Source organism: Homalodisca vitripennis, chromosome 2 (genome assembly GCF_021130785.1).
Source record: "Homalodisca vitripennis isolate AUS2020 chromosome 2, UT_GWSS_2.1, whole genome shotgun sequence".
NCBI lineage: Eukaryota > Metazoa > Arthropoda > Insecta > Hemiptera > Cicadellidae > Homalodisca > Homalodisca vitripennis.
Genome location: NC_060208.1, coordinates 72,594,615 through 72,606,637, shown reverse-complemented (window position 1 = coordinate 72,606,637; position 12,023 = coordinate 72,594,615). Strand labels below are relative to the sequence as shown.

At 31.9% G+C, this 12,023-nt stretch overlaps 1 protein-coding gene across 3 annotated transcripts in view; it reads right to left on the bottom strand.

Annotated features, from left to right (window-relative positions):
* LOC124354154 (putative 3-phosphoinositide-dependent protein kinase 2) overlaps nucleotides 1-10,364 on the bottom strand; it is a 205,039-nt gene extending 194,675 nt beyond the window's left edge. Inside the window, exon 1 of one of the 3 annotated variants that reach the window (XM_046804406.1) lies at nucleotides 10,247-10,364. Coding sequence is in view for 2 of the 3 variants with exons in the window: in XM_046804408.1 (XP_046660364.1) it covers nucleotides 10,247-10,270 (24 nt within the window). In the remaining variant the exon portion in view is untranslated. The remainder of the gene's footprint in view (nucleotides 1-10,246) is intronic. The other 2 variants (XM_046804408.1, XM_046804411.1) reach the window with 2 other exon arrangements.
* Nucleotides 10,365-12,023: the final 1,659 nt, after the last annotated feature.

Genomic DNA, 12,023 nt, shown 5'->3' with positions numbered 1-12,023 from the left:
CTATATTGTATGTCTCCATGCTCAGTATTAAAATAATTATTATATTGCATTAAACATGTTACTCAACTTTTTCCATTTTGATATTATTTGTATTATATATCTAGTGTGTTAAATACTGTATCAATGTCCCTCCAGTTTGAAATTTCCAAAATTTGTCCTACACATAAGAAAGGTTCCACAACCAAAGCGGAAAATTATCATCCAATCTCACTGATCTCCACTCTCTCAAAAGTCAAAGACAGGATAACACTTAGAAGAATGCAGAACTATTTAAAAAACTAAAACCTTTAGAGGAAATCCTAGCATTGATTCCTCAAAGGAAAATTTACCATCAGTCTCATCATAAACCTCACTGATTTTCTTCAACCAATTTGAAGACAAGCAATACATAAAGGATTTGTATTTGGATAAAGAAGTAACATCACTGCATTACAGTAAGGCTTCTGAATGCTTCGAGCAAATTCTTAGGAAAATTACCAGCACTAGCGATTACAGGTACAGTAAAAGACTGGATAGAAAGCTTCCTGGATGAACTCAAACAACCTCTTGAAGTACAGAAAACCTCAAATGGAGAAAACTGTACCAAACAATTACTGTGAACAGAAAAGTCCCATGGAGCACTTAGAAAGTTACATTAAGACTGACAAACGTGGTAACTATCCTATATGCTGATGACGACACACCATCCAAATTACTAAACATGACACTGCAATGGGCCCACACACACACAAATTTTTGGTACTTTTATGGTCATCCAGTTGGTATTTTTTGGCGTTGAATCCATTAAAGCGACCTATTCAGGGATGTTGTAATTTTTATGGGTATGGAATGATTACGGTTTTTTTCCCTTAAAGAGTGCTTAATTTATTGACTCAAATAAGTTTAGTTTTTTCTGAGTATTGCATTTATAAAAAAGACCTTAATTCAATGTTTACTTTTTTTTCAAATGTATTGTTGGTGGAAATGTTATGTCCAATATATTTTGGTTTTGTCTCAAAAAGAGTTGGTCTAAATTACTAGGCAAAAACGGTCTATAATCTAATGATATATTATGTGTAAGCTTTATTTACATATACCAGAGGTTATTTGATTTAATGTAAATAGCTATTTGAAATATTATGTATAAAATTGTGGCCATTAAAATTTAGAGGGTCTTAAAATACTACATGACATTCGACAATGGAGATTGAAGAAGTGTCTTGGTACTTTCCGTTACCAGACCTGAAACCTCCCCATATTAGACTCACTGGCACACCAGAGTAGGAGCTATGGGACACAAGCAAACAGTGTTGACAGTTTTTGTTGACTGAAAATTCTGTAAGTGCTGTAAGTTGGGTGGGACAAAATTGCTTTTTTCTCAACTTCCTTTAACTTTTCCCAACTGGTCGATCCAGTCCAGGGCCTCATCCAATCTCAACTGAATGTATAAATTGAAGTTCCTTCTCTTCAACATGAATTATGGAAGCTTTTGAAAAATTTAAAAAGTTTCTTATTTCTGGATTCAGATGAAGGTTTTATTTTATAAAATATTGGACTTAACAGTTTACTTTATTCAGCCTCAAAGATATGACTTTTTCACTTTCAGGTAACAATAGTGGTATCACCTCTCAACAAAAAGATTGTTTTCAGGAATTACCTCTTTTATATTAATTTAATATGATCCATTGCCATATAAAAAAAATAAAACATTTCAATATTGCCTAGAATTTACAGCAATTAACACAACAAAAATAAATTTAGCAGAATATGAACATGAAACAGATTCCTGAAACCCATAATATTAGATTAGAATTTAACCTTCCGGCTTAGTTGGAAGAAAGAAATTTACATGTGGATTGTTAACTTAGCGGACCCGGACAGTAAAAATTTGGTAAAAATTACGTTTTCACTTTTTTATTTATTTTTGTAGAAAATTTTCTTGTGAACATTTTTATATACAACACTTTATATTTTAAATTTTATTAGCACTCGTAAAAAAATAAATTCGAAAGTGTGTTTACGTAAATATGGCAAGGAAACAACACCTCATAGCTGAGCAACGCAACTTATTTGTTATAATACTCATTACTTTATCAGTAAAGGAGATGATGCCTTATGGAGCAGATGTCCTAATAGACAAATTAGAGTGTATTGGACACATACAAAAGCGGATGGGTACTAGACGATTCAAACTAAATTCCGATAATAAGTCCATAAAACTTGCTGATGGTAAACCACTGAATGGTAAAAACCGCCTTTCATCAAGTGCTATAGACCAGATCCAGGCCTATTATGGCCAAGCCATAAGAAGGAGCAATACAGTTGAAGAGATGAAGCAAGGAATATGGGTTTTATTTCATCACAAGTCATCCAGTGATGAAAATCCTCAACATGGTCTTTGCCCAAAAGGCGCTGAAAGTTGGTGCAAGTATCAACGATCTCTTGTAACTGGTGAGACATACAAATATAAAAATAATATCCCCTCAGTTATTATGGAGTTTATTAGGCCAGTGTTTAGGAGCCTGTCAGATCCTGATCTCTTGAAAAAGTGTTTATACAAAAAGACCTAAAACCCTAACGAAAGTGTAAATAGTGTGATATGGGCTCGTCTCCCAAAAACTGGATTTGTTGGTACAAAGACCTTACATTTTAGAGTTTATGAAGCCGTTTCAACTTTTAATATCGGACAGATTACTAAATGTAAGGTCCTACAGAAATTGGGCATTTCTATTGGCAAAAACACTGTTTCTACAATGAAATTACTAGACACTGAGAGGCAATCTAAAAGGAAGCTGGAGAACAAGGAAGAAGACCCAGACAATCCAAGTTATGGGGCTGGCCTGTTTTAAACACAATTTGTAAGTAAAATCTGTTTTTTTTTACAACATTGAAATAGTACGTATTACTTTAAATCGCGATTCCCGAAAGTTGCATTTTTTTTACATTGTGGAACTTTTTTCAAAAACCATTTGAGATATCAAACTGAAATTTTTACCACATATTCTAGGCTATTATTTTAACACTTTAACACGAGGATTTGTTAATTAGCACATTAGTTAATATTTTATAAAATATTATATGTGAAATTTTAAGTAAAAAATTAGCAGCATATAAAAAAAATTAAAATTTAAAAACAAATGTGTATTTTTTTGAATCCCTGTGTTAAAGTGTACTAATAATGTCAAAGAATGTGTGGTACAAATTTCATTTGGATATCTCTTATAGATTTTGAAGAAAGTTACCCACAAAATACACAATTTAACATTAGCGTAATAGGACTGTCCGGGACCCCTTAAAATGACAAACTGAAGATATATTATTAGTTTAGTTTACATGTTTTATGTGCACAACACTTCTGAATCAAATTGAAGTTCATTTCAAATTATAGTTGACTGTTAACTTGAATTACCTCTAAACTATTTAATACAAGAAAGATCTCATTTGCACAAATAAAGCTTTTTATGAAAAAAATCTGTAGCTCCTGGTATGTTCAAAAGACAGTTTGGAACATTATTAACTCAGAAGTAGGAACTAAAAATGACGGTTCTTACGAAAATACATTTTTGACTTACGGAAACAGAATGTGCACTAATTCTTACAAAGTAAGCAACATATTTAAAGTGTAACAGCTTATTATACAGTAAAAGTAGTTTTTGTACTGATGATGATAATTCCCAAACTGAGCTACATATATTGCCAACTTTTTATCTGAAACCTGTTAACACGAAGAAAATAGAAACAGTAAAAAGTTCATTCAAAAACAAATTTTCAAGTGGGAATGAAGTTCCATTAACAATAATAAAATTAGATAAGCATCACCTAAGTGGAATACTGTCACACTTTGTAAATTCATATTTTGTATCTGGTTAATTCCCTAATAGATCAAAAATTTCACAAATAATTCTGATTCATAAGATAAAATGACGAAAAAAGATCTGTCAACTTACAGACCAATTTCTATACTTCCAGCTTTCTCATAAATCTATGGAAAATTGGCACATACTCAACTTATGTCTGGTTTTTACAAGAGCACAATTTTATACAGCATCCGGCATGGGTTTTGCACTGATAAATCTGTGACTACAGCAGCAGTTTAATTCATAGATTCAGTTGTTCTATCAGGTCAAGCCTCAGTGGGAATCTTTATGGACCTATCAAAAGCTTTTGATAGTGTTGATCACTCCATACTGATTTTACTAATATTAAGATTACTTGGTGTTAAAAAACATGCACTTGAATGGTTTACACCATATTTAGAAAACAGGTATCAGTTTGTAGAGATTACACATAGACATTAAAGAACAGAGTAAATCAAATTCATTCTGATGACAATCAGTCAAATATGGTTTCTCTCTCAGTGGTCTATACTTGGGCCTCTTTTGTTTACTTGTTATATAAAAAACATTAGTCTTAGCACTAATGCATGTCTCCCAGAACAGCCTGTGTCTCTATGCAGATGATTCAAGTTTTAAAATATCAGGAAAAATATAAAACCATGAGAAGTATTTTTGCAAATAGAACTAAGAAACATAGTAAATTACTTAACTGAACACAAATTACCATTAAATGTTAAGAAAACTAATTTTATATTATTTTAAACAGTACAAAACAATAGACCAGATGATCCAAATATAACACTTGATAATAAAAAGATTGAAATTCGAACTAGTACAAAATTTCTTGGTTTATACATAGATTAACACTTAACTTGGAATGATCATGTTTGCAAGATATTATCTAAAATTAATTCACAGATCTACGCTCTATATAGAATGTCACTTTTCTGCAATGTCTGAACATTGATAACAATTTATTATTCATATATTCACTCACATATTTCTTTTGGAATTTGTCTGTACGGTTAAACGAAATCTTGATCTTATACTTAAACAATAAAAGAGAGCTATAAGAATTACATATAAATTATGACCTGATTAATCGGCTAAGGAATTTTTCAAGAATATTAAAATTCTGATTGTTTATGGTCAATATATTTGATAAAATTTTATATATAAAGAAATATTCAATAGAAGCTGATGAACCTTTTGAAATACACCTGTACAACACTAAAAATAAAAGTTACATCATACATTATAATCTAGAGTTCTACAAAAAGAAGGCTACATATATAGGAGCAAAGTTTCTTAGACCAATGCCAGATATGACAAGAAGAGAAAACAAAATTAACAAATCTAAGAATATATTAAGGGATTATTTAGATAACAAAGTATTGTATTCAATTACCGCGTTTTACAACATGTAGATACGTTTTTTTAAATGATTGTGTAGTACATCAGACGTATTTTTATAACACATTGTAATTAGAAATTAAAAATTGAAATTGAAATATATACCAAGATGCTAACTCTCCTTCATTACAAAATTTTTAATTAAAGAAATGACATTTTTTTATTAAAAAAAGCTGAAGAAATTACAGTAATTAAATATGAAAAGATTCCAAAATTAGAACAGAAACCTTAGAGACTTTAACTACGAGTATTTTTAAACTATAAATATAAAACAGGATTTAATTTTAAAAAATCTCCTCAAATACCTCGATGGAATTTGGATGAAAGCTATGACGTACTGAAATGATTAGATTAACTGGCTTGATTAATACATTGATCCATAGTGGCATTTTCCGGGTGCCTATAAAGTGGTGAAAGTCAAACCAAAATTCAAAAAGGGGGACTGGTTACATGAAGAAAAATAATCTTCTGGTGAACACATTATGGGTTCAGGAAAAACAAATTGGCACTCACAGATTTTATAAGTAACTGTGTCAATGCAATTAATGTGGAAGGAGCTATCTATAGCTGATATGCTGAACTCTACAAGGCTTTTTACTGTGTTGACTCAGCTATTCTAATTAAAAAATAAACTTCTTGGCCACTGAAGATTCAGCCTTAAACTGGTTCTCCTCAGACTTAGAAAAATAATTTCAGATTGTAGAGATTCAGCATACAGCAAAATACAAAATTCAAATTGCATCACTAAAAAACATGAATTGATTTAGAATGGGGTTATTCAATACTCAATTCTTGGATCTATGCTCTTTCTAATCCATAAAAAAGAAATTAGTGATATATTGCCAGCGAGTAACCTATTCATGTTCACTAAAACCACAACTCTCACAACATGTCATAAAACTGGGAGGCACTTTAAATTAAATATTTCACGAAAATCAACAATCTTGCCCAATTTTACTCACAAAATTTTCTGGAATTGAATACAGACAAAACCAAATATTTTGTCTTGCTACTAACTATAAGCTACTAACAACCCTCCCTTCAAGTACGGTACGGATCATCCCTCTCAACTAAATTTGTTGCTATGTCTAGTGACCCCAAGGCTCTCATCTAGGCCCAACACTATTTAATATTTATATAAATGGTATCACATTTTGTCTTCATTGCAAGGGTGTCTCATTTCCGGATATTGAACATTTTCATGAGGGTTTGCTTAGCTGATAAAAGGACTTGAGCAAGTTTAATGGTACCTTGATAAATCCCTTTTCAGATTTTCAATCGAATTCACCAGACATTTTCATACACTCAAACCTAAATGTTCGATAATTTGTTCTCTATTTATGTAACCATCATTAAATACACAAACTGCAATAAAAACACCTCAATTCAGTGTAGGTAATGTCATAAATGTCCTTTTAGGGATCTCTAGAAGTTACCTTTTCTAGAGATGGTATCATGAACATACACAATACCTATTTGTGGTCTGATGAAAATCCATATGGTGTTATACAAGGTAGACATAAACTAAAATTTAAATTAAACATTTGGGTAGGTATTATCAGCAATTGTTTACTGGGGCCAGATGTTTTACCTCCACACCTAAATGGCAATGCATACAGAGATTTTTTTAATCAATGACTTTCAAGACATTTTAGAAGACTTACCTCTTGCAATAAAGCAAAATAAGGCAAAATTACACATTGCTGGTGAGGGAACATTTAAATGAAGTGTATCGTCAGAGGTGAATTGGTAGAGGTGATCGATCCTGTGGCATGGCCTCCATATTCTCCAAATATGAAACACATAGATTTCTATTCATGGGGTTATGAAATCTATAGTCAATTCAACACCGAATGTAAACCAAGAAATGCTTTACCAATGTATTTAAGACGCCAGTGAAACTATCAGAAATCAGCCAGGAATTTTTGAAAGAGTGCGACAGTCTTTTGTCAGTCACGTTAAAGCAAGCATTGAATCCAATGGTGGTCATTTCCAGCACCTAATTTAAATGTTTGATTGATGAAGTTGAATTTGCTAAACTGTCCATAAAAACAGGTGAAATGTGTTATAATAAAAAAATTTAAACTAATTATTGTCTAGTTTTTTCTTCATTTATTTTAACATAAAGTGTTGCATCTAAACTTTTGTACACTCAATTGCTTTAAGTACATCACAAAAGTCTTAGTTTAAAAAGCTAAACAAATAAAAATAAAATAAAATGGGCTAAGAAAATTGCTCTTGAAATATTTTATAAAATTTAGTTCTTGAGTTAAGTTTAAAAGATTAAAATATGGCCGCCATTTCGAAACGAAAAATATAGGAACTAAAAGATTATTTTTTGCAAACATGATATTTGTATGGAGGAGCAATATACAAAATTTAAACTCAACTGTTCAGGCCGTTCTAGAGATATAAATTATTTAGTACAAAAAACAAAATGGCGAATATCTGGGAAAAGATGTATTTTAGGACATACCTCTATACAACATGTTTTCTTTAATTTGGTCCATGGAATCACCTCCTGAAATATCTTTGCCCATTAAGAATACACCCTGAATAAGTTATCTACTTTTCCTTATTATCCATAGAGGAACCTAAAATTGTTAATCCTAATAGAACACGATATTAATGAGAAGTTTGATACTTCATCTTTGCAAACATGAGTTTTATCACAATCGGATAATATTTATTCATTCAAATATAACGTAATATGGTGCAATATAATCGGGCCGGATATCCGACACTGGCACTTGTACAATTAAAGCTGTAAAAGCAAAGTTTACTTTCTGTAATAGTATACTATAAAAGTATCTAGGCTTTATGATTAAAATAAATAAGAGAATATACAGAATAAATAAGCTAAATTGAAGGCACTTATACCTTTACAAAGGAAAATACATAGTGTTATGAGGTTCTGTTAAGTTATTCATAACATTTTTACACATATACAGTAGAAACTCAGACATGTAAATTTTTACCTATGTTCAATACCTAATTTAACTTAATAATAAAAATATATTTTTCGAACATCATTGTATCTTGTACAAGTATTTTTATAATCTTTGCAATAAAGCAATATGAAGTAGGGCAGTTTACAAGTCAAGTGTAATTCAACAAACAATAATGGATAATAACCTAACTTGGGAAGGGTGCGATAAGCGGACCCGGTTTTTTATATCGAAATTGGCAAACGATATTAGGGCCTACTTAATCATAACCATCGATATAACCAAATGTTTATCGTGGCTTCAACATGTTGGACTCGTTCCGAAATACCCATTACGTGAAATTTGAGGGAAAGAAACAACTGTAACTGTGAGAGGAGCAAATATGGTCGTCTTCAGGTTTCCTAATTTTGGTTATAATAATTTGTTTGATCACTATAAATATTAAATTCATATTTTAATTTAAAACATGTGATTGTTATTGAGGACTATAGGTAATTTTATATCGATTGATAGTCTAGGATTTGAGATGCGAATATTAGTATCGATGACAACATTCTTCGATATAAAAAACCGGGTCTGCTTATCGTACCCTACCCCCTAACTTAAATACAGCCAAAAAATAGAATGTTTTTCAAAATTTCCACCGATTAGTTTAATATCTACTGTTTTAGATACTCCCGTAATGGAAAACAAAATAAAAGCTGAAAAATTATGCAGATTGATAACCAAACTCATGCTAAAAATAAATTGAAATCTATTTAAAAACTGAAACTCACCAGCTTTCATTTTGTATGTTTTAAAGGTTTGCGATCAAACAATAATATATTGATTCTAACTGGTGAATAGCAATCTACTGTGAAACAGCCAATTGCAATAAGATGTAATCGGGTCGACCAAAAAAACGGTCAGTCAATGCTCCTAAGGTTAAATATAAATGTATTACTTTCAACAATTTTGAATAATTACATGACTCTACACCTTGGTCATTGTTCTGGGACCTATTATATATAATTGGCCCACCACTAAATAATGTAGGGGTAGGGTACGATAAGCGGACCCGGTTTTTTATATCGAAGAATATAGTCATCGTACCTAATATTCGCATCTCAAATCCTAGACTATCAATCGATATAAAAGTACCTATAATAGTACTCAATAACAATCATATGTTTGAAATTAAAATATGAATTTAATATTTACAGTGATCAAACAAATTATTATAACCAAAATAATGAAAACTGAAGACAACCATATTTACTCCTCTCACAGTTACAATTGTTTCTTTCCCACAAATTTCACATAATGGGTTTTAAGGTACGAGTCTAAGATGTTGAAGCCACGAAAAAGCAACATCGTGTAGTTTTCTAAAACTGACCGCCATTTTTAATAATCAGAATTACTAATGTAAAATTGAAATATTATCCTACGTATATTATTTTAGAGTGTTTACAGCTGTTGATATAGATTATTTAAGTTAATAGTTCAAAATAATAATTCATTCAGTATTGATTGATTGTATAGATGGTTATGATTAAGTAATATCGTTTGCCAATTTCGATATAAAAACCGGGTCCGCTTATCATACCCTACCCTGCATGCCTAGCTAGCTGCCAGCTTCAGGATTAAAGGATGAGGTTATGAAAAATACTTATTTTAAATTATTTTAAGTTAAAAGTGGGAAATTACATTTTTGTTAATGATATCTAGATTAATTGGTGATCCCCACATTATTCGCAATAATCTAATTCAAAGATTAGTTCACAAAATTACTAAGCATGCCTACTATCTGCAGCTGTTTCTATGGAGTGAACATAATTTTCTCCTAAATATTTAAATTTAACTGTATAACAATCAATTTATAATAACACGATTTACAAATCTAACATATCGAAAATAAAATTTAATGTTTATCAAGGTAACGTAACCTAGGCCTAGTTCTCATTTAGTGAATGCAAAGGTCCTTGACCAACTTTCGACCTATTAATCAATGCTACATATTATTATCAAATTTTAAATTAAACATACATAGAAAATTACAGAAAATGCAATAAGATTTTTTGAAGTACTTACAGTTTGTCCTGACCGCTCAGTCATTGCGTATTTTTCTATGATATCAAATTTATCCTGAATTGTCACTAATACCACAATTTGAATAGAATCACTGCGACAATCGCGATATCGCCATTTTACGCCACTGCCATTGGATTAAACGTCAACTGTTAACGTATCAAAAACACAAAAATATCGTATTATTTCAATGCCTTCATGATAAATACATTATAATAAGAAACAGATTTTCATATTAAAAACCATAGTGACTATAAACTATATTGATATCAGAAATCAGAAATCAGAAATTCTTTATTGTCAGACAGTAGAACACTGCAAAATAGCGTCAACAATATTATGTAATAGTTAATTACATTAAGTTATTTTCAGAATAGCCCAATAAAATTAAATATAAAAACGTCAGATTAATTTAAACAGCACTAAAGTTTTTGTCAATGCTAAAATAAATCAAACTAAAGCTTACATAGGTGGCTAGTCTTAACATAAAGCTTAATATAAGCTAGTCTGACCAGAGCACTCGACAAAGTCCCTGACACTGTAGTAAGCCCGCTGTACCAAATGCCGCTTGACCTCCCTCTCAAAAGAAGGACTTGTTTTTGTTTTCATAGAGTCTGTGAGTGCATTATATAGTTTAATGCCGCTGGTTAATAAATGTCTTTCAAAAAAACTTGTTCTATGGGCAGGAATGGTAATCATATAGGAGTGACGTAGATTGTGACGATGTAGGGGATTTTGAGATTTGAAAAGGTGGAGGTTTTTGTGAACAAATGTCACGCAGTACAAGATATAAATCGATGGGAATGTTAGAACCTTTGCCTCCCTAAAAAGCGACCTACAAGAAGTTCTACACGGTTTCCCAAAAACCGCTCTCAACGCCCTTTTCTGGAGTTTAAAAACGAATTTTGTACGTACACTTTCACATCCCCAAATGACTACAGCGTATGTGAGAAAGGGGTAGATAAGCCCATAGTAAGCAGCCAAGGTCACTCTGGTATCAGCAAACTTTGACAGGTTTCTAATAACAAAAATCCCCGAGCTTAGTTTCCTACAAACGAGCTCAATATGATCGTGGAAGCTTAATTTATTGTCAATCTGAACGCCTAGAAACTTTAGCGACTTACCAGATGAAATCTCTTCATCCCCCAAGTGGAATGGAATTTGCTCCAAATCCTGAGAACTTCTGATAGAAAAATGGATCATTTGAGTTTTCTCGTTATTTACTACGAGCTGGTTATGCTGAAACCACTGGGATATTTTTTGTGCTTCTTCAGAAGCCAGAGTCATGAGGTCCAAGTGGTTTGGGGCTTTCACTGTGAGGGATGTATCGTCTGCAAAAAGACAAATTTTGGCATTGGGACCAGAAATGCAATTTGGGAGGTCATTCACAAACAAGAGGAACAGGATTGGTCCCAGTACTGAACCCTGCGGGACTCCTCTTATTACCTCACATGGTTTTGACGAGGCTGTTCTTTGACAGCTATAGCTGTCCAAAAAAGGAAGCTGAACTGATTGCGTCCTCCCACGCAGGTAAGATGAAATCCAACAGTACGATACACCTATAATGCCAAGTAAGTGAAGTTTTTTTTAGCAAAATTTTATGATTAACCATATCAAAGGCCTTGGTCAAGTCGAAAAACAATCCCATAGCTGAATTGCCCGAGTCCAGAGCCTGTGTCAAAAATGAAATAACAGAGTCAACTGCGTCAGTGGTTGATTTTCCTTTAATGAAACCAAACTGACTTGCAGAGAGAACTGATAGAAACAAACTTTTGTAAAA